The sequence below is a fragment of the Mastomys coucha genome, unplaced genomic scaffold, assembly GCF_008632895.1.
Source record: "Mastomys coucha isolate ucsf_1 unplaced genomic scaffold, UCSF_Mcou_1 pScaffold1, whole genome shotgun sequence".
NCBI classification, from domain to species: Eukaryota; Metazoa; Chordata; class Mammalia; order Rodentia; family Muridae; genus Mastomys; species Mastomys coucha.
The window spans coordinates 29,759,026-29,781,511 of NW_022196891.1; the positions used below are offsets into that span (position 1 = coordinate 29,759,026).

At 50.2% G+C, this 22,486-nt stretch overlaps 1 protein-coding gene across 15 annotated transcripts in view; it reads left to right on the plus strand.

Annotated features, from left to right (window-relative positions):
• Plekha6 (pleckstrin homology domain containing A6) overlaps positions 1–22,486 on the plus strand; it is a 143,422-nt gene that overhangs the window by 7,045 nt on the left and 113,891 nt on the right. For 14 of the 15 annotated variants that reach the window (XR_004122189.1, XM_031382534.1, XM_031382585.1 and 11 more), the window contains exon 3: positions 2,834–2,891. Coding sequence is in view for 13 of the 15 variants with exons in the window: in XM_031382534.1 (XP_031238394.1) it covers positions 2,834–2,891 (58 nt within the window). In the remaining 2 variants the exon portion in view is untranslated. Of the gene's footprint in view, positions 1–2,833; positions 2,892–10,368; positions 10,672–22,486 lie in introns of those variants that run through there. The other variant, XM_031382636.1, reaches the window with a different exon arrangement.

The following is a 22,486-nucleotide window of genomic DNA, read 5'->3' on the forward strand; positions in this document are numbered from 1 at the left end:
GGTCTTCCTCTAGGATGAGAGGCCAGGAGGGAGAGGTGCATGAGCAGCACTGTGGGACAGTGTCTGGTCCTTTACAGCTTGTACCAGGCCAGACGCCAGTCACCAGTCTCGATCACTCACAGGACACCGCTAGCTCTGCCGGACTCTCTGGGTTAAGGGTTTCACTTGCCTAGCCCCTGCTTCATTTAGATCTGGGCTGGAATCACTGTATAGAGCTGAAAGAGGCTTCAGGGACCGTGGAGTTCAACTCTTGCATTCTAGGGGAGGAAAATGAAGAGCAGAGAGGAAGTACTTGGCTCAAGGCCACCTGGCTAATAAGCGAAATGCACATTCAGAGGTGCAGAGACCTAGCTCCAGTAGCCGGCCCTCCTTACCACCAGTGTGGTCGTGGGCAGGGGCTTGCTTCTTCTGGAACGTGGTCTCTGCATCTCTGTAAACGGGAGAGGATTCTGAACCTTAGAAGGTGGTAGCAACTTCTATGCCGGAAAGCTGGCAACTACAAGTAGTTGCCACTATCCCATCTGCAACTCAAGTGAAAGGGGACCCCAGCTACCATGTTGCAACTGGTTTCTTCTGTTGGCCAGATGCCCCGGTGCAAGGGCTCAGCTACTTCTGTTGAGAGCGGCATTGTCCTAGGTAGGCTCTAAAGAGCCTGGGGAGACAACTTTGGTTGCTGCTGACTGGTTATCCAAGGCCGGGAAGGAGTTAAGATGCCCTGAAGCTTGCCGGGAGGGCAGCTGCCTGAGTGGGCACTCCGCCTGGACAGGAACATAAGCGCTCTTGGTGTTGCCCAGGCAGAGAGGGCAGTGTGGAGGGAAGTTGGTGGAAAAGGCAGAGGACAGAAACCACACTGGCCTCCTTCCCAGCACACCACAGTGGCCGGATTATTTATGATTCTGACCCCATGGGGATCCCTCTACTTGGGGAGGCTGCCAACCCACACCCTTCTGAATGGGAGCGTCCTCGCACAGGGACACAGGGGAACAAGAAGCATTTATGGAACCACACAGAGGCAAGAGTGTAGGCTCTGGAGGTGGCAGGCCAACGCTCGCATCCCAGGCCAGACATTTCCTGTGTGACCTTAAGCAAGTTGACTAACATGTCTGGGCCTCAGTTTCCCTTTTGGTCTGACACCCATTCCATATGGTACCTTAGATATCTTAGTAGAGGTGCCACACATTTCTGAGAAGGGACACTCCATTAAGTGGCAGCTGCTGAGGGGTTTATTCCTTAGGGCTTGGGCTAGGGCTCGGGTTAGGGTTAGGGCTAGGGTTCGGGTTTAGGGTTAGGTTTAGGGTTAGGTTTAGGGTCCTATGGGATCAGGAACTGAGCTATGCGGCCTTGTTCTACTGAAGCAGCAACCACAATGGACAAACAGGCTCTTCACAAATACACTCGGATAAAATGATGGTTCAAAACTGGGCCAGCCACTTTTCCAAACTCAGGCTCTGCTTTCTGCAGTGTTTAACCCAAAGCTGGTGGCTAGGTGATGGCACACTCAGACTAACAGGTGTTTTGACTGACCCATAGAGAAGCAATGGGAGCTAAGAGAATCGCCTCTCATTTTTCAATATGTCGGCCAGGCAGCTTCTGCTCCCTGTAGGAGGAATGAGCACCAGCCTATGGCGGATGTAGATTTTCCCAAAGTTCTCTCCCATGGGCTGGGCGAATCTCTGTGCAGGGAAAGTGGGACTTGGCTATTTTGTTGGAGTGAGCAAGCATGCTGGCTAGTTTTATGTCAACTTGACCCAAGCTAGAGTCATCCAAGAGGAGGAAGCCTCAATTTAGAAAATGTCTCCATAAGACTGGGCTGTAGGCAAGCCTTTAGGGCATTTTCTTAATTAGTGGTTGATGTCGGAGGGTCCAGCCCATTGTGGGTGGTGTCATCCCTGGACGTGTGGTCCAGGATTCTATAAGAAAGCAGGGTGAGTAAGTTATGATGAGCAAGCCAGTAAGCAGCTCTCCTCCCGGGCTCTGCATCAGCCCCTGCCTTCAGGTTCCTCTCCTGTTTGAGTTCCGGTCCTGACTTCCTTTGATGATGAACAGTGATTTGGAAGTGTAAGTTGAATAAACCCTTTCCTCTCTGAGTAGCTTTGGTCATGGTGTTTTGTTACAGCAATAGAAACCTTTAAGACATCAGGCAAGTCAGGACCTAAGCAGGCTCTCTGGTATGGTGGTACTGTGTCCGTAGTGCCTCCTGGCCAAGGTCACTTTCCTCGGTGATTCAACCCTGTCACTCTGAGATTCTGCCAGTGACCTCTTGGAGAGTCTCTGTGGATACTTTTTTTTTTCCCAAAGAGACTATTGAAATTCACAAGCCAGTCTCTTGTTTTCAGGGACCCGTTCCCCAGGTCCTCAGTGCCTGTGACAAAAAGTGGCAGTCTGGAGGTCCTAACACCCTCCTGGGATTCAGAGACTTGTATCCCAGTTCAATCTCGGACCTGTAACTCTTGGGTGAATCACCGGCTCTCGGCACCAGCCTTGATCTCTGTGATGCGGGGATCGGTGGACCCTGACCCATAGAGGATGGGCATCTGTGGGTTCCCTGATGTGTCTCGGGGTCTGCCTCTGGACCTGGCTCAGATGCTCAGAAGAGGTTTGTGAGGTAAATGAGGACGGGCACCAAGCTGTGACTCATTTGGTTGCCTTCGTCTTTCTCCTTGTTTGATAAAGACTTGGATGTTGGAAATAATGGGGGGAAAGGTGGAGTGGCTGCTCGGACTTTGGCCTCCCCTGGAGTTTTCCTGCCATTCCAGGCTGCAGGCTGCTGGGTAGAGGTAAGACAAGAATCTGCATCCAGGACTCCTCAGCTTATGATTTCACTTCCTTGCAGGTCTGCCTAAGGGTTGGGAGATGGATTCTACCCCAGAAGGAGCTGTATACTTCATCAAGTGAGTAGATGGTTTTCTTTTTAACCTCACCTTTGGCCTGGCTTTTATCCCAGTCACTGATGCCTCCCAGGGAGGGGAGGTGGTTAAAGGATCCGGCACATCATGCAAGGTGTAGCCACTGGGTCTGCGGATGGCCTAGAGGCACTGAGAAACACCAGGCACACAGAAGCACGTATCTGTTGGCCCGAGGGTGGCTAGGGTGAGTCACTGAAAGGTATCTGGGGTAGGGGTCCGTGGAGTGCTGGGCTGAGCTGAACCAGCAGAACAGCTGGCTCATGGCTGTAGGGGAGACTGTCACTGAAGTGCCAGGCAAGGGTTGAGAGGAAAGAGTAAGGTATCGAGATGTGAAGTGGGGTATAGAATGTTGAGGGGCGACTTCTTGGAAGCAAATAGGCTGACAGCGGCAAAGCCAGGCTCAGCTGCTCTTGATCTGGATGGGGGCCTCTGTGGCCCTTGGGATGTGGGGTGCTTTCTTCTAAGTGGTTGGCCAGGTCTTATGAGCAATGAGTCTTGACTGGGAGGGGAGGAGAGTGGCTGAGGGCAGGCCTTGGGAAGCTTCCTGGCTAGAAGTCGGCAGGCAGAGGATGCCACTCTTCCAGCTTTGGGGGCCCACAGCCACATACTTGGGCTCATTTCCTTCTGCTGGACTCAATGTCTTTCTGTCTGTCTCTCCATCTCCCTGAAATTTCAGTTCTAACTTCCTGTCAGAAGTGAAACTCTGTGCCCAAGCCTGAACCACTCCCTGTATTCTGCAGCCTCCAGAGTCCTGATGCCCACTGCCCCGGTGCTGGGGTACTGACTCTCCCAGAGTTAGCCAGAGAGGAAGGCGCCAGTCTTGGTACTTTTTTTGTTTGAAATCCTCATCCCTATCACGGCCTGGTGGGGCTGCTCTGTAGTCCTAGGTACTCAGGAGACAGGAAGCAGGGTCCTAAATTAAAGGCCCACCCAGGCTAATAGTATGTTCTAGGCCAGTCTGGGTAACTTAGGGAGAACTAAGTGAAAACAGGCTGGAGATACAACTCAGTAGTAAGCGCTTGTCTAGCATTTATGAGGTTCAGTAAGTAATAATAATAATAATAATAATAATACATTATAATAATTTTAAAATGTCCATTTCTAAGGGCAACTAGGTGTCATCTTTCTTTCTTAGTCCCTACATCAGAACCAGCCAGCATGGGCATTAGCTTGGTTATTAACTATGTATATGTATACATATACATATATATATATATATACATATATATGTATATATATGTATATATATAATTTATTTACTTTATGTGTATCAGTGTTTTACTTGCATGTATGTCTGTGCATCACATGTGTGCAGTGCCACCAGAGGTCACGTCTGTCCAGGAAAGGATGAATCCCCCAGTACTGGAATTACAGGTGGTTGCAAGCAACTTGTGGGTGCTGGGAATCGAACCTGGGTCCTGCTCCTAACTGCTAAGCCATCCCTCCACCCTCCCCACACCCCTCTCTTGAGACAGGATTATTTAGCCCTGACTGGTGATGGGTGAAACTTGCTACTTAGACCTCATAGAGTTTTACCTGCCTCTGCCTTCCAAATACGGGGAGTAAAAGCATGCCCCACCCTGCCCTGTGGTGTCAGCCATATTTTTACAGTTAAAAAAAAAAGCCCTTTTGCACATGACCTATTTGGAAACCTCTCTGTTGTCACAAGGCTCCACAGCTGACTCTCTCTGCTAGGGCACGCCCAGCCTTTGCTTGACACAAACACTTTTTGCACGTCTCAGTCTTGTGGGCATCAATCATCTTGATAGATTTTGGTAAACATTCAGTTGCTGAGTTTATTTACTGAATACTCTCAGGAGTTTTATCTCACCTGTCCTTCACGTTTACCACCCAGGGGCTGGAGAGGTGGCTCAGCAGTCAAGAGAGCCTACACTGCCCTTCCTGAGGACAGGACTAATTTCCAGCACCACTGCAAGCCACTCACAACTGCCTGTAACTCCAGCTGCCAGTGGCCCCTGTGGGCACCTGCACTCACATGCACCTACCCACACACAGGCACATACCTTAAAAACTTACCACCTAAGATAGGGTGACATGCCCACCTCTGTGACCTTCTCGTGACTGCCCTATGCTAATGTTCACCTCTCTTTGCCTCTTTCACCTCAGACCCAGCAGGGCTCTTGCATGTACTGTCTCCTGTGCCCAGAGCGCCTTCGTCCTATATCCAGGTCTCTGCCTCTTTCCTGTCAATTGGTTCTTCTGTGGTACTGGGGCCAAAACTCATGCTAGACACAGCACCGCCAAGTCTCCAGCCAGCGTGTCTACTTTTTGGTAGTATTTCGTTGCTGGGTAATCTCCAAGCACAGATTCTGCTCACGTTGTTCTCCGTTATCCTAGAATCTCTCCGATACATTATAGGAACCCGGCATTTACTGAAATAGGTGCATGGGCGTAAAAATAGAATATAAATAGGGACACAATTAATTACGACTGCAGCTACCTGTCTGTAACTTTCACCAGAGTCTCTCCGTTCAGTGTGTGCCCATGTGAATTGTTTTCTCTGCATCCCTCTTAGGAGCAGAACACCACAGCAGGGAGTCTCACTTCCCTTCTCTTCCCCTCACCCCATGGGTCCTTCAATCCTCCTGTCTCATTGGCTGCTCCGGTATCCCTGGAGCCACATCCGAGTTCATCCCTACCTAGACCTTACTGGTGGCCTTCTTGCCCCCAGGTCGGAATGCTGCAAGAGTGTTTTTCCCTTCCCCCCAAGAATATAAGGTATTCATGTCATTCTTTGCTAAAACCCTTCCACATTTCCATCGTTTACAGGGTAAGGCCTGAATTATTCTCCCCAGGGTGTGCAGGCTTCCTGCCCAGGCTCGGCTCTGTCTTTCTCTGCTGAGTCTGCAATCCCAGTCTGCTCTTCACTCTCCTCCAGCCATACCAAGGCCCTGGGGCTTCCTCCTCGCCCACCCCCTTTCCACTAGTGGAAGCCCTGTGCGTGTTGCTCACTCTACCTGTGGGAACCAGTCTCCATGGTCCTCATGTTCTCCCCTCTGTGGGGAAGCCCATGGCTTTCACAGCTGCTTATTTCTACACACTGCCAGTTTTCTTCCATCACCAATTCTCCATCCCCGGCACACACTCAAGATTGGAGGGTTTTTGAAATCCAGATTGCTGGGCCTTCCCCAGAGTTCCTGACTCAGAGAGTCTAGACTTCTCAAGTTCAACAGGCTTCCAGCTGATGGGGATTTGCTGTTCTAGGACCATCTCAAGACCATGTTTGAGAACCCTCAAGGGCAGGGGAGACACAGGGAGCCCATGAAGTCAATGGGGGGGGGGTATTGTCTTATTGTGTATAATAATAAAAACGTCCACAGCTTGTGAAATCAGGAGCCACTCTCAGAGCTCAGGACTTGACTGCATTACCTCATTTAATCCCTTGGTAAGTGGGGCTCTGTCATCTCTGTTTTAGCAAATAACAGGAAAATTGAGATGTCTAGAAACATACAGAAAGCCAGCCTGGGAGGCAGTTGCTGTGGGAGATTTCACTGCTGTGTTTTTACCAAGATAGCACTCAGCATCTTTGGTGCCCAGGCTTCATACCCCTTACCCAGTGAGCATGCCAATGAACGAATGGATCCTGAATGCCTTATTTTCCATGGGCAATCCCTTCTCACCAAGGCTTCTGACATTTGGTTGGAACGTAAAGGGACTGTGATGACTCCATTCACGGATCCCAAGAAGTGATTTTAAAAAAATCAGATGTCAGGGTTATTTGGGGTGATGTTTCTTCTAGCATGGGGACTCACATTTCACATTTGCTGGGCTGGGTATTTAATGAGTTCAATAACTGCATCTCATTGAGCTGGACCCTTAATGGCATTTGAGGGTCAGGTCTCATGGGACCCACTACTGATGTATTTCTCTAGTGTGCTGAGGTTTTAAAAGTGTCACTGTCAAGGAGGGAATTTGAGAAGAGAATAAGCAAATAGGAATTGGAAGGTGGTTGTAGCTCACTGTGGCCTGTATGCATTTACCACACTATTCCACGAGAGGGCAGCAGAGCACGCATGGTCCTCAGACCATGCCTGCCGCAGGTTTTGAGTGGTGACCCGCTTGTATCACTTGCCAGGAACTGGGAGCCATCTTGACCCTTCTTTACTGCAGTTCTGTCACTGTGGGTCTGGAGGCTTCCGGAGACTTTTGAGCCAGCTATGTCAAAGCAGTTCCTAGCCAATAAGAGATCTGGCCCTGGCCTTTTGCTCCCTGCCCAGGCAGTCTGTTGTGGAACCGGTCCCTTCTGTCTTTAAGAGTGCCTCTCCCTATAGAGGTGTCCGGGCAAGAGACATGGCAGAGAGGTGGACTACAGAACCACACCTCGATAACGCTTGCTGCTCCTCCACCCAGGGACCACACCCAGCCCTGGCACTCCTTCCTGTTCTGGTCAGAACAGTTCCTATAGGAGGTGCCAAGCCGGCAGCCGGACACCTACTTGGCCTTCTGATGCATCCAGGAGCTGCTCAGGCCATTCCAGGGGTTGCTGAAAGGCAGAAGAGATACCGAAGGCAGGGCTCCACCCACAGATGCTCAAGAGCTGGATGATGAAGCTCTGCTACTTTTCTAAAAGCTTTGCAGGTCATCAAGAGTCCAGACAGACCCTCAACCTGTGGGCCCCCAGAGAAGGTCCTCTAGGCCCTATGGTGGAGCTACCAAAAGTGTTCTGCTGTTCTTTGGACAGGGTGGGGGAGAGAAAGCCACAGTTCTGGTATAGAGATCCTACCGGCTCCATCTCAAGCAAGGCAGATGTCACCCTGGACAGGAGAAAAGACAAGGGGTGATCTGCGCTGCAGACCAACCTCATTTACAGGAAAACGGAGGCCCAGCAGTCAAGCGCCCAGTTCAAAGGTGCTGCATTAGTCGGAGGTAGAGCTGACTCTGGAACCCGAGTCTTTGGACAACATCAGGCCTCCTCCCTGATTCCCAGGTAGTTCGTTCTGAGTGAAGGAGTGTGGGCAAGGTCTCCAGGGGAAAGGTGGGCCCCAAGGGGTAGTTAGTCCACCAGTCTAGTGACCCTTCAGGGTCAGTGGGGAGTGCAGCATAGTGATGCTCTGTGAAGGTGTGAGTGAGTGAGATGAGATTGGACCCGGAATGGGAAGGCAGGACCACAGAGGCGCTTTCTCTGGGGATGCTTGTTCCTCAGGCCTCCTCCTCAGTCTTTCTCAGGAGCAGTTTGCTTCCCGGCTGGTCTAACGGAGGAAGGATTTAGACTTGGCAAGGAACGCTTGCTTTCCCAGCTCTGCCACCTCCATCCTGCCAGCCCCATAAGCCCTCATGCATCTCCCATTTTGCTTCCTGGCAGGAAGGCACTGTGCCCAGCCCAGTCATCCCTTTGGCTTCTCATCCCCTCCTGGAGACCCCGTGTCCTCCAGAAGCAGCCACCCTTCTGGCTCAGGCTTCTGGGTGAGCCAGAGCCTTGTCTGGAGCTCTCGCTCTGTCTGCCAAAGAGGAAACCCGCCCAGCGGGCCTGTCTGTTGGCTGCTCTCTCCAGCTGCCTGAGGATTGTGTGGCATTTGAGCTGGGGTCCTCGTCCCCTTTCCTTCCCCTCTTGCATACTGGGATCTCTCTCAATCCCATTGACTCTGCTGCATTAACTTCTCAAGGCCAGACACTTCCCCAAGAGTCCCTCATTTCTGGCTGCCTAGAAGCCGGCTCAGCCCCACCTGTACCAGACATCCTTGCCAAGTCCTGGAGAGCTGGGTAGGTGAACTGGGCCTGGCACCAGGCCCTTACTCACAACTTCCCTGCCCCTTTAGCTAAGAGGTTTTCCCACAGAGTTATTGAGGACCAGCCTGGCAGTTCATCTAGCTGAGGGGAAGAGAGGGGAAGCCCTCCTAAGAGAGCGGCTAGGCTGCCATGTGCTCCCCTGCCCTGAGCAGGCATGGGAAGGATTGTCCCTTAGGTGCCACCCCAGGCTCCTGACTTTACTCCATCAAGTCTCCCCCATATCTCCAGTCTCCTAATCTACCTCTTCCTGGATGCTGGAAGGGAAGCGTCTTGTGCCTTCAAAAGCAGATTCTTTTTGTTTGTTTTTTGTTTTTTGTTTTTTTTTGAGACAGGGTTTCTCTGTGTAGCCCTGGCTGTCCTGGAACTCACTCTGTAGATCAGGCTGGGCTCGAACTCAGAGATCTGCCTGCCTCTACCTCCCAAGTGCTGGGATTAAAGGCTCGCGCCAACACTGCCCAGCAAGCAGATTCTTTTTTTAAAGAAAGCACTCCAGGTGGTAAAAAATGATGCTCATACAGGGATGCTCACACAGGGATGCTCACGCAGGGATGCTCACACACCGTGGCAAGACTCAGAGTAGGGACAGGTTGCTTTTCTGCTTTGTTCATTTTTCTTTTGCCGAAAGGCCTCATGTAGCCCCTGCTGGCCTTGAACTCTTTGAGTAGCCAAGAATAGCTTTAAGCTTCTGATCTTCTTGCCTATATCATATTTTACGGGGTGCTGGTTTGCAACCCGCCCAGGGCTTCATTTCTTGTGTTCTGGACAAGCACTCAATTGAGCCAACATCTTCAGCTCAGGCTGCTTTTTAAAAAAATCAAGACAGTTCATTTACAAATAACAATAAACTTATCAAGTGGGTGGGACCTTACAGGTATTCATCGATTCCTGCTTTTTTGGAATGTTTCTATGTTCAGAAGTGACCTCAATAGTATGGTCTCCAGCTTTGGGTCCAAGGTGTGGCAGAGACAAACCCCCCGGAAGTTAAAGAGCAAGTCCTTCTCACTCCTTTCCGATCCTGGTCATAAAACCAAGGTTTCCCCTGCACCTATCCACTGTCACAGAGAATCTACTTTCCTTGAGAAATGTGAAAAGAAAGAAACTGAGGCACAGTAGAGGAGAGAGATGGAGGAGGCCACTGACTATATTTACAGCAGAGATGGGTCTACAACCTTAGTGTTCAAAACTCCCTGCCCCTGCCCATCAATACTGAAGAGCACAGGTTCGGGGCTTGGCTAACACCTTCAGACTAGTCTTTGGAGACTATGAGATCCTATTTTGTTTTTGTTTTTGTTTTAAATGTGTCCCAGGTCTCTCCTAACGTTTTTCCTTTAAATTCATTGTGTCGAGGGATATGGAAGTATTAGTGTCCCAGCAAAGCCCTCCTGATACCCAGAAGTGGTCTCTCTGTTTGGGGACAGTCACAGAACTGAAAAGCCACCACTGGGTGCACGAGGCCCCACCGTGGTGCCAAGCCCAGGGGCAACAGCGTTGTGCAGTCTCCTGTGGAAAGACTCTAAAAACGCTGCTTACCCATACGCAGGCCCAGATGCCCTCTGGGGGGCAGCCTTGTCCTGTCTGTGGGAGGCTGGGGAGGCTGTGCCCACCAGCCCCTTCTCTGCGGGGAGGGTTGCAAGGGTGGTTAGCAGCTTGTCACTGGTGTGGATGGAGTTAAACCTTTCAGGGGACTATTTACTCCTGATCCTAAGTGACAGCTTGGGGAGGGAGAGTCACGTGGTCCTGAAATCCCCACGGGAGCCGATGGAGCATGCCCAGCTGCTTCTGCCTGGGAAAGGTGCTGGATCCTGCAGTAACCACAACAGCATCCTCTCCCCGGAGCCAGGGACCTGCCAGCGAGAAGATGACTGATTAGATCAGATTAGATCCAGAGCCGCGCTCTTCCGAAGGGGTCCCCAGGGGTGGGGGAGGAGGACCCCAGCTAGCCCGAGCTGGGGGAGGGGTGCCTCCGAAATCGCGCTTAGCGCTCTCAGCGCGGGATCACACCTCCGAGGCCCAGCCGGTGAGTCCGTTTAGGTGCATCAGACCTAAGAGGTGGGAGAAAGAAGGCTGGGCTGGGGCAGAGCTGGCAGCCGGTGTTGGCTGCCCAGGCCAGGGTTGCGTGCACTGCAGTGAACCACCTTCTTCATCCTCAGCCTTGGCAGCCTTACTTAGGGATCATGGATACTGAGAATGCTAATTATAGCCTTTCTGTGACCTCACCCCTCCAGAATCCCTAGCAAGGGCCGGCACCATCTGAATTGATTACATTTGAATTGCGTCCCCGGGTGAGGGCAGCTTTGGGGCGGCCAACCTCCAAGGTGCAGCCCCACCCTATCTCTAATTTTGTGGGGAAGAGAGATGGAAGGGTCCAGGGGTCAGGTTCAGGTCGGTGGAGGCTCTCCTTCCTAAGTGCAAGGAGTCAGAGGCTCTTGGTTTGTTAGGGGGTGTCTGCGGTTCAGTGGATAGCTGCTCAAGGGTATGTGGGCAGGGGGGTGATGGAACATGCCGTGTTGGTGACGGAAAAGCAAACTGCCGCTGTTTAGAGCCCTAGGACTGGGCTATTGTGTGAGGAGACTAGGGTTGAAGTGGCCTGAGATAAGCAAGGGAGGGGGAGGGGCGAGGAAAGGGAGGAGGAAGAGGAGGAGGAGGAGGAGGAGGAGGAGGAGGAGGAGGAGGAAGAGGAGGAGGAGGAGGAGGCGGGAGGAAGGAAAAGCTGCTACTGGGAGATGCCCTTTTGGGACTGCAAAGCCAGTCTGGCTGGAGAGTGAGATGTGAGAGACCCTGGATGCAGAGAGAGGCGGGCTAGAGCGTGGTGGGTGGAGGGAGATCGAGGGAGAAAGAAGGACATGCCCCCCAGTAAGTGTCCCGAGAGGTGTGTAGCCTTCAGGACTGGGCAGCTCATTTCAAGTCCCTCCAGACCTCTCGCTCTCCATCTGGCATCTCCAGTGGCGCACTCAACCGCCAGGCCTCCAGCATGCGTGGGCGGAGCCCTAGCTGGCACGCCTCTGCCAGAGCCCCTGTCCAGATGGCTGCGGGGCACTGCAGGTGCTGGCCGGGTCCTCCCACCCGGAGCGTTTGAGCCCTGTGGAAGTGGGGAGGATTCTACGGGTGCGACTGTCCAGCAACCACCTCTGGGCAGCTGCGGTTTAGCCTGGGCAAAAGTCGAGCCCATCCTGTTAGCGGAGAGGGATGCGCCGGTGTCACAGTGCCTCGGTCGGCTGCCGGGGGTGGGGATGGGGGGTGGGGTGGAGCAGCAGGGCTTCCAGAGCGGTGTGCAGCTTGGGCACCTGCACAGTTTTCCCTTGCAGAAAGGAGCGGGGTTCTGTGTCTCCGCAACAACCACTCAGAGTGCTGGGCTGCAGATAATGAATTATTAAAAGCTTTTGGTTTCCCCATTGGTGGCGAGGTGATAAACGTGTTAGCGCTGTATGTAATTAATCCTGGTGGCGTGCTGCGCGGGCTAGAGACAAAGGGGCCGCCCTCCCCTCAATTCGGCTGCTTTTTCTTTTTCACAGGAAGGCTATGGTGCAGGACACATTACATAGATAATTACATTTAGTGTGTCTGCCTGGATGATTGAGTTGGATTCTTCCTGCTCGGTGCAAATGAAGTAATTACTGAGGAAATCTAGGAGCCAGGCGCCTGCTCTGGCTGAGCTGCCGGCATAACCCTCCCCTTCTCCCCAACCCCCAACCTAGGCCCAGTGGCGCCCAGGGGTGGGCTCAGCTGAGGCGTTCTCAGCTCCTAGGACTGACCTGGACTGCACCCCAGACAAGGGTGAGCTGTCACTGAGCAGGCTGTGGTTGGCGCTCCTGTTCCCTCACTGCCTGCTCTGCAGCCCATTTGATGGTCGCTGGACATTTACTTGTCCCCAGGGGCAGGGCAGGAGGAAGGTGGCTGGGCTAGAGAGAGCTTGGCTTGCTGGACAAGGCCCAAGCAGGAGGTTGACATAGCTGGAGCTGGCATGAGCCTTTCTAGTTCAATGCTCTCAGACCCAAACTTCTTTTGGGAGTAAGTGGGGAGTAGGGAAGTTGTGCAATTGCCCACCAGGACCTACGACATCAGGTAGACTCTGGCACTGCCCACCACTGTCACTGATACTCCTTAAAGTGTTTCAGAACCTGTCTCTACCCGAGTCTTCCCCCTCTGAGGCCTAGGACTGCTTTCTTGGGGACCCAGACTTCCTGCGGACCCAGACTCCTTACCTCATAACAGCTTCCTGCATGGCGGGAACATTCTCCCCTCTGATTGAGACCCTCAATTTCACCCTTTGGTTCTGGTGCTTTGAAGCGTCACAAAACATGCAGCCTTCTCTTTCACACGGGGATTAAAAAAAAAAAAGTGTCGCCTTTGAAAACGCTGTTTATAGTCTGTATGTGGGTGCCGGGCATTTTACATAGCTGCTTTTGAACATTTTAGGCTGTCAGCTTTATTTTCCTTTTACAAATAAACACAATATGTGCATTTTTGTTTATAGGGTCCTCCCCTGCTCCCCTGGCATTTAGGATGTTTTTTTTTCCCCTTTGTATAAACCTTAAGGCATAGAATTTATATGATGGTCTATACTTTAAAAATTCTATTCTGTATTAAAATAGTTATTAAATATGGAACAATGGAAAGAGATTTAGTATCTAAGTCAAACATTTTGTCTCATGTATCTTTTTAGAATTCATTCAGAAACATATGAGTAGATTTGTTGTGCCAACACGCATCCATATCATAACATTTTTTTGTTTGTTGTTTTTTGTTTTGAGACAGGGTCTCAGTGTGTGGGCCTGGAACTTGCTCTATAGACCAGGTTGGCCTCAAACTCATAGACATCCACCTGCCTCCTAAGATGGGATTCAAAGCATGTTCTAATATGCCTAAACCATTAAATTTTTTAAGCCAGCTATATATTATTGTCATATAATCATTTCTCATGTTCTTTTTTTTTATATTTTAAAGTAGTTTCTTAATATTTTATTATTTGTCTTAATTTTTCACCTTTATGTTGAATGTAGGTATTTCATTTTTCTTTACTTTTTATTTAAAAAGGTATAATTAATATATACATATTCTAAATCACTACACTTGTCAATGATGTTTTCCCCTTGGGTTACATTTCTAAAAATAAAATAAGTGCGTATTTTAAAATATTTGGATAAAGTTTGCCAGATTCTACATTCAAAAGCACTTATTTACATTCCTAGAAGTTTTGTATGAGAATGCATTTTGTAGGGCTGGTGGGAAGGTTCAGCAGTTAAGGCACTGCTCTTTCAGAGGACTGGAGTTCAGTTCCCAGCCCTGACTCCAGGTGTTCACAGCCACCTGTGACTCCAGGTCCAGGTGGATCTGACACCTGTGACTTCCAAATGCACCTGCTCTCATGTGTGCATAACCAGACCTCCCCACCCCCAACGAGTTTAAAAATTAATAAAAATAAATCTTTTTTAAAAAGAATACATTTAGCTGGACAGTGGTGGCACATGCCTTTAATCCTAGCACTTGGGAGGCAGAGGCAGGCAGATTTCTGAATTCAAGGCCAGCCTGGTCTACAGAGTGAGTTCCAGGACAGCCAGGGCTATACAGAGAAACCCTGTCTCCAGAGAGAGAGAAAGAGAGAGAGAGAGAGAGAGAGAGAGAGAGAGAGAGAGAGAGAGAGAGAGAGAATCCCCTGGGGCTTGCTGGCCAGCAAGTCTAAGCAAATCCTTGAGCTCTAGATGTAGGGAGAGACCCTGTCTCAAAAATAAGGTGGAGTGCAATAGAGAAAGCCATGCAACATTGGCCTTTGGCTTCCACACTCATGCATACACAAATGGGAATGTACACACTCACAGGCATGCACACACACACACACACACACACACACACCACACACACACAATTTATGGCATGACCACCATTCAATAAATTATAACTTCTTCTATGGTGTTAAATTGTTTTTTTCTTCATTGTTTCAAGTCCTTTGAGAAGTAGCTTGAACTGATGTCGTGTTTGTGTTTCTTGTGCAATGACTCAGAAGCCAGACAGGTGGGCTGTTGGCGATGCAGTTGGGAAAGTTGGTTCTGGGGTGATCTGTTTATCTCTGTAGACCTGTGGCCGTTGGTCCTTATTTCGAGGACTCAGGTAGTGTGTGGAGACACCTGTGCCAGTAGGACACGGGGTCATCGTCCCAGGCTCTTCATGGTTTCATTTGTGCATGGAAGGTCTGCACTTCAGGGAGCTGGCCCAGAGTGCGCGGTGAAGCTGAGGCCTCTTGTTATTGCTGAAGTCACTGTCTACCGTCTGCCTACCATTAACCTGAGAAGATCATGCACCTCTAATTGCGAGTGCCAATTTGCTTCTAATTAGTCAAATGCTAGCAATTAGCTTGTTAAGTTTAACCTGGCTCTGGTGTTGAGGTCATTTTTTTGATTTTGCCTGTTTCCTGGCTCCTCATGAACATCCGGGGCTGTCTGGAGGCTGCAGCCGGCCTGTTATCCTCACCTGAACCTGGGGCTATGTCACTGCAGATATGAAAGGACAGTAGTGAGATGCAGCAGCTGTTTTGGTGGGAGATGGCTGCAGTGCTCAGGGACCTGCTAGAGTCACAGAGAGGCAGAGAATCCAGGCTCCTCTTCCTCCAATCCCTCTGGGATGGGAGTATCCATTGTGGACTAGAGGGTCCTAGGTTGCAAAAGTGTTGTTTTTTTTCTTTCCCCAAGACAGGGTCCCACAATATTGTTGAAAAAAAAAATAAAGAATTTCAAAGTCTTACAAGGGAGCAGGAGATGGGCAAATGACTGTTCTTTTTTTTTTTTTTTTTTAAAGATTTATTTATTATATATGAGTACATTGTAGCTGTGTTCAGACACACCAGAAGAGGGCATCAGATCTCATTACAGATGGTGTGAGCCACCATGTAGTTGCTGGGAATTGAACTCAGGACCTCTGGAAGAGCAGTTGGTGCTCTTAACCACTGAGCCATCTCTCCAGCCCACAAATGACTGTTCTGAGTGAAGCATATATTCTGTAGCATGATGGCTCTCAACCTTCCTAATGCTGGGACCCTTTAACACAGTTCCTCATGTTGTGCGGGTCCCCAACCATAACATTATTTTTGTTGCTACTTTATAACTGTAATTTTGCTACTGTTACGAATCGTAATATAAATATCTGTATTTTCCAATGGTCTTAAGCGAACCCCATTAAAGGCTTATTTGACCCCAAAGGCATCACAACCTACACTTTGAGAACCACTGTTCTATAGCACGGTCCAGAAAGAGGATCTCCTGTTAAGTGATCCTCACCAGTAAAGATTTTCCCAACTAGTTTGGGTCGCAGTACCTTGGAAAGTTTCTTTAAATCTCTGGGTTTTAGAGTCTGGTGTGATGGTGCATCCCTCTAATCCCAACACTCAGGAGGTGGAGGCAGGAGGGTTTCAAGTTCTAGGCCAGCCTGAACTACATACCAAGGTGCTGTCTCCAAAACACAAAACGCCTCCGTGTCTCCGTTCTAAGCTATCCTACAAGAACACGGAAGACCTCTTCATAGGGGTGAAGATAAAGCACAGTGTGTGAATGATGTATCTGCCTCTGGATAATCATTTAATGTTTAAAAGGTCTTCTTATAGCCATGCCAGGTGCAGCAGGATGGGAGAGGGGTGGAGTAAATATTTCAAGGGATTTCAGGATGCTAGTCTGTCCATAGCTTAGCTTTGTGACCTTGAACAAGTCCCTTGATATCTCCAAGTTTTGGTGGACCTATCTGCAAAGTGAGATGACACACTTGCAGGCCTCAATCAAGAAATTTTACCCCCGCCGGGCGGTGGTGGCGCACGCCTTTAGTCCCAGCACTTGGGAGGCAGAGGCAGGCAGATTTCTGAGTTCGAGGCCAGCCTGGTCTACAGAGTGAGTTCCGGGACAGTCAGGGCTACATAGAGAAACCCTGTCTTGAAAAACAAACAAAAAAAAAAAAAAAAGAAATTTTACCCCAAGGCACTCAGAGCGTGACCAGCATAGCAAGGCCTAGAGAGTACATGTAGAGACACTTATATTGCAAACATGCTGACCTCTGCCAGGAGAGGGCAAGGGAGAGGGGTCCTGAGTTAGGCAGAATGGCAACTGATGACTACTCAGTCTGAGAAACCGTTTCTCCTGAGAGGTGACAGTGACCCTGAAAAAGGTTGTGGGTGGCTCAGCAAGTGAAGGGGTTTGCTCCCAAGCTTAAGAACCTCAGTTCCATACCTGGGACCCACGTGGTGGATGGAAGAAAACTGACTCCTGCCTTCTGACTCATACACGCACAATGTGACATGTGTGAACACACACACACACACACACACACACACACACACGTATACACACATGAATACATGCACTCACACAAACGTAACTTAAAAGGTTGGCTGCCGTGGCCGGGCAGTGGTGGCGCACACCTTTAATCCCAGCACTTGGGAGGCAGAGACAGGCGGATTTGTGAGTTCGAGGCCAGCCTGGTCTACAGAATGAGTTCCAGGACAGCCAGGGATACACAGAGAAACCCTGTCTCGAAAAACCAAAAAAAAAAAAAAGGTTGGCTGGGTCTACACAGTGAGTTCCAGGCCAACCAGGACTAGAGAGAGAAGAGACCAAAAAAAAAAAAAAGTTTGGCTGTTTGCATCAGGCTTGGGTGACAGAGCCAGGGAGGTTAGCGTGTGGTTCACACTCCTTACTGGAGGGGGCTACTTCATGGGAAACAGAGGTCCTAGACAGTAGGAACTTAATTCCCTCAGGCATGTAGGCCTCCCAGCCTGGGCCAGTCCTGTTAGCAACAATCCAGCTGCTTGGTTGCCTGGTTGGTCCCCTGACCTTCCTATGCAAGGCAGCTTGGTGGCCATGCTGGGTTGCCGCGGTAACTGGCAGCCTCCCAGCTGAGTTGCCCGGGTAACCAGTTAGCTGGTATTTGGGGGAGGGGGGTACGGAGCTAGGGGGAAAAAAAAGCAACCTCAAAAGAGATGGAGAAGGATATAGGGTGGGACAAAGAGGAAGATGTGTGTGTTCCCCAGCCCGGCCTTCTTTTTCCTTCAGGGGGTTGGAAAATCCTGAACAAGGCAAAGACAGGATGTTGTATGTTCTAACATGCGAATGAGTTTCCTGGCGTGGGCCATACAAGCACAGGTCTCAGTCCACTCCTTCATTTGCAAAACAGAGGGGGCTGGTGTGAATTCGCATGACCAGCTCAGTTCTCAGTGGAGGGGCTGATGGGAATCCCCACCATCCATCCGTGGTGGGTCCCCTCTTCTCTCATCTTAATTTTTTTATTGGTGGATGCTTCCTAGGCTGTCACCTGCTTTCCTGGTCTGAGCCTAGTTTGGTGGCAGGGCCTGGGATCGGGGCTGGCACTTGGGGATGTGACTCCTAAGGAACTTAGCATTCCAATGTGCTGAGAGCAGAGAGCAAGTCACACAGGTGAGAACGCAGGCAAGGGAGTCTGAAAGGTGCCGCCTAACAGGAATGATTCTGAGAAGCAGACATGAGATTTATCCTGCTCCAGTAACAAGCATGCTACCTTCCCTCACCGCAGCTTCCTGCTCTGTTCCAGGAAGGCTCCCCCCCACCATTTTCTAAGTATAGCCTTGACCCTTCGCTCGATTTCACACCCACTGATGAGTCACCACATGGAGTTTGAGAAACACTGAGAGACTGGAAGGAACCCCAGGCTCTCTCTTATGTTCCACACTGAGTACTGCCTGTCGGGACCTTGCAGCCTCCACCTGTGAGGTTAACCGAGGGTCAGCGGTCACTCTATCTGCTGCGGTCACAGAGGCACGTCCCAGAGTCGGGACCTCAACAGGTATATTGCTCAGGTCCACAGTCTGTTCTTTGTCTGTTGTCTGTGTTAGGGTTTCCATTGCTGTGAAGAGACACCACGACCATGGCAACTCTTTAAAAGGAAAACATTTGACTGGGGCTGGCTTACAGTTCCGAAGTTTAGTTCATCACCATCGTGGCAGGAAGCATGGCAGCATGCAGGCAGACATGGTGCTGAAGAAGGGGCTGAGAGTTCTATCTGGATCAGCAGGCAACAGGAAGAGAAAGTGACACTGGGCTTGCCCTGAACATTTGAAACCTCAAAGCCCACCCCCAGTGACACATGTCCACCAACAAGTCCGTACCTCCTGACAGTGCCACTCCCTATGAGCCTATGGAGGCCATTTTCATTTAAACCACCACAGGTACTGAGTCTGTGGTCTTGACCTATTCTTTGTAGCCCAGGCTGACCTTGAACTCACAGATTGGTTTGTCTCTGCCTCTCAAGTGCTGGGATTGAAGCTGTAAACCACCACACTGAGTGATAGATTAGAGAGCACCTGGAGCGCACCTAGAACTGGGGGGTGCTCTTCATCTGTTGTCTTGGGGTGGATTTAGGAATGATACAGAAAGAAGAAGCTGATATGAAGGAATCCAGGTCTCCTTGTGTGAGGGGAGTCAGTTGGGGAAGGTGAATAGGAGGGCTAGCCTTGTGCAGTAAACATCGATCCAGACCCCTGCCCCACCCAACCTCATCTGGGATGTCTTCTGCTTGCTAAGTTCAGTTGAATGTAACGGAGCAGGGATGCCCTGTTGAGTTTTTGGCGCCAAGCCTATGGGTGTCCATCTTTTGGGAGATGTTTCTGACAGGAAAGGCTTATACTAGTCCTCAGAGAAAACATCCCATCATTTTTCTCTCTTTTGTACAATGCCATGGCGGTGCTGAGCAGTAAGAGGCCGAAGTGTGTGTGATCCACCACAGGCCAGGTTCTATGGGAGATCTCAGGACCTAGAGGCTGAAATTAGCAGGGGCTGGAGGGATCGGGGCTCTGGAATACGTAGGCAGAATGCTGGCCATACGCACCCGGAGGACTTAGACGCAGATGGAGACACTCATACTGTTGGGCTCCACTTTGAACTGTGAGCTTTGTGAACTCAGCCTCTTTCTCAGTCTCTCTGACCAGCTTTTCTCTTAGGTGGGAGGTGGCATTGAAAGGCTGGGTGGTGCGATCGCTCCCTTTCCACAGGGACTTTGCCCTTTGTAAACAGAGCGAGCCAGGTGTTTGCAGCCCAGACATCTCCTTACTGTTTAGGTGTATTCTCTTTATGGCTCTAACTGCTACTAGCCTTGTGGCCCCGGATGAGGTTGGGTGGGGCGAGGGCCTGGGTCGAGGTAGGCCTCCTGTGAATGTGCTCAGTGTCCACAGACGACAGAGTTGAATGGTGTGCTGGATTTTGTATCATAGAATACTTGATGCCAACAACTTAGGAGAGAGTAGCTTTATTTTGTCCTATGGTTTCAACTCCATCTTGATAGGGAGAGTGTGACAAAACCAAGCACGATGGGAAGGAGGGAGGGAGGGAGAGAGAGAGAGAAAGAGCCCCTTTCCCCCTTTTTAAAATCTGCTAGGGTTTCAGGCACTTCAGGTAGGTGGGGTAGGTAACAGGTGTGAGCCACCATGCCAGGTTCCTTTTTTTCTACTCTCACTTCCATCTGGTCTATGAGACTAGACCACTTACTTCCATACGGTTCTTTCCCTGTTCACTAATCCTTCCTCCCTTCTTGTCTGCCTCCCTTAAGAAAACAACAACAACAAACACAAAAACCAGGGCCTCAGTATCCCAGGCTTGTCTGGAACTTCATACATAGCTGAGGGTCGTCCTCGGATTTCTGACGTTCCTTCCTGGACTTCTGGAGATTTGGAATTCCTTGGGTTTACACCACCACACCTGATTTATGGTGCTGGGAATCCAGCCCAGGGCTCTGTATATGTTCCGAGCACTGTACCGACTGAGTTGTATCTCTACCCCACTTAGTAAATCCTTTCTAGAAACACCCTCACGGATATACCCAGAGGCGTGCTAATCTCATGGGTATTTCTCAATCTAATCAAGCGAATTAATTAATTAATTACCACAATGGCCGACCTTCTAATGGTAAAAATCAAGAACATTGGGGATATCTATTTGGCTTGGGTGTTAGAGTTAAGATTTCTGCCTCTTCGTCCCTTTTCGACCCATCAGGTCAGTTACCTGGTGGTGGGTAGTTCTAGCCGGTGTACCTCTTGCTAGGTGAGTGAGACTGGACATGGTGGGTTTCCAGTAACAAGACCTGGTAGTTACAGGATTGCGGCAGAGTGAGGAGAGCTTGGCTGTTCACTGCTTAACAACGAAGCTACTCAGATTATGAAGTGGGCAAGCATCTTTCGCATAGGCGTTCCAATATCTGCATCCGCACACTCTGCTCCGCACACTCTGCCATGTACCCAACCAATATACTATATTCTTAGCTTGCCCAGAGGAACTTTCGACCTGTGCACATATGAAGAAACTATTCCTAAAATAAGCCACTCTACCAAGATCATACTGGGAGGCCTGAAATGAATTAGAATTTATGGATATTTTCATGATTTCTTCTTGGGCCTTCTTATCGCCCCTTTTTTTTTTTTTCTTTTTTGTTTTTTCGAGACAGGGTTTCTCTGTGTAGCCCTGACTGACTGTCCTGGAACTCACTCTGAAGAGCAGGCTGGCCTCGAAGTCAGAAATCCGCCTGCCTCTACCTCCAAGTGCTGGGATTAAAGGCGTGCACCGCCACTACCACCCGGCTTATTGCCCCTCTTTTAACCCAAGTTGCAAGTTTAGAGTGGGAAACTGGTGTCCCCACCAGTCACGGCTCACTTGTGGCTGCTCAGGATGCTCAGCTGAGCACCTCTTCCCTGGTGTCCAGGCTGCATGCTGGAGGAAGCAGGTGGCCAGTACTGTGTGTGAGGCTCACATGTTCAGTTCACTGGGGCAGGGCTGGAAGGTTCTCTTAACCAAATCTAGAGGATCTCAGATCGCACATGAAGGATGGTCTGAGGATGCTGGGGGCAGTGAGGGAATCAGGGCCTCATACTATTCTCCTGGTCTCCTTCCTGCACATCTGCCCTCAGGGGAGTGGTGGCATGGGGTGGCAGGCAGCTCCTCCAGTAGCTGTGACTTCTCAGTAAGTCCTTAGGATCTTCAGTTATACCCAGCCCAATCATTGGACTGCAGCTAGCATGGCAGACTTAATTCAGTAGTTACCTTCTATACCTTCCTGTTCTTCAGTAGCAGTAGTTACCTCCTAAGCCTTCTTGTTCTTTCTTAATTAGCCTGCAGGCCTGGTGAGATGATTCAGTAACTGCCACTCCGCTAGCCTGCAATCACTGCCATTCTCCCTGGGTATGTTTAGATGTAAGTGTGGATAGCATGTAGGAATGTTGAGTGGCTGACTCCCCAGTGCCTCTGGTCAACACCGATCCTTCAGGGAGAGGAGGGTTCTTTGTAATGGCTTCTATGGGCTGGAGGCTATAGTCCCCAGGAGGGGCAGGAGAGCGTACAGTGGGAGGAGAGAGGGAACGAGATGAGAGCCTTCGAGACCTGGCTGGCTTTGAAGAAAGCAGGACAAAGAGAGAGACACTAAGACAGAAAACACAAGTGTCTCTGGGTGAGGTAGCTTTGAGGGGTCTTATCGTTCCGACAAGGACCTCCTGAGATAGCGGTTAGGAGAACAAGGCACTTTCAGGAGCAGACTTCCCTTGGGCTCAATTGACGGCATCCTGGCCAAGTTTATGTCTGGCCACTGGGGTTTCTTTCTTGCCATCATGCATCCACCAGCATCAGTGGGCAAGGCTGGGCTTGATGCAGTTCAGTATAAGCACTGCTCTTCAAGACTCGATCTGTTTCTCTGGTTAGAAAGGTCAAAAGCAGAATGGGAGTTACTCAGTCACGAATGTTGTCAGCTAGCCTCTGCTAGCCTCAGGGCTTTGTGAGCTGTTAATGCTGCCTTGGAGCTTCTGCTCCAGTCTGTCCAGAATGATGAATTTGACTTTCCTTTTGTTG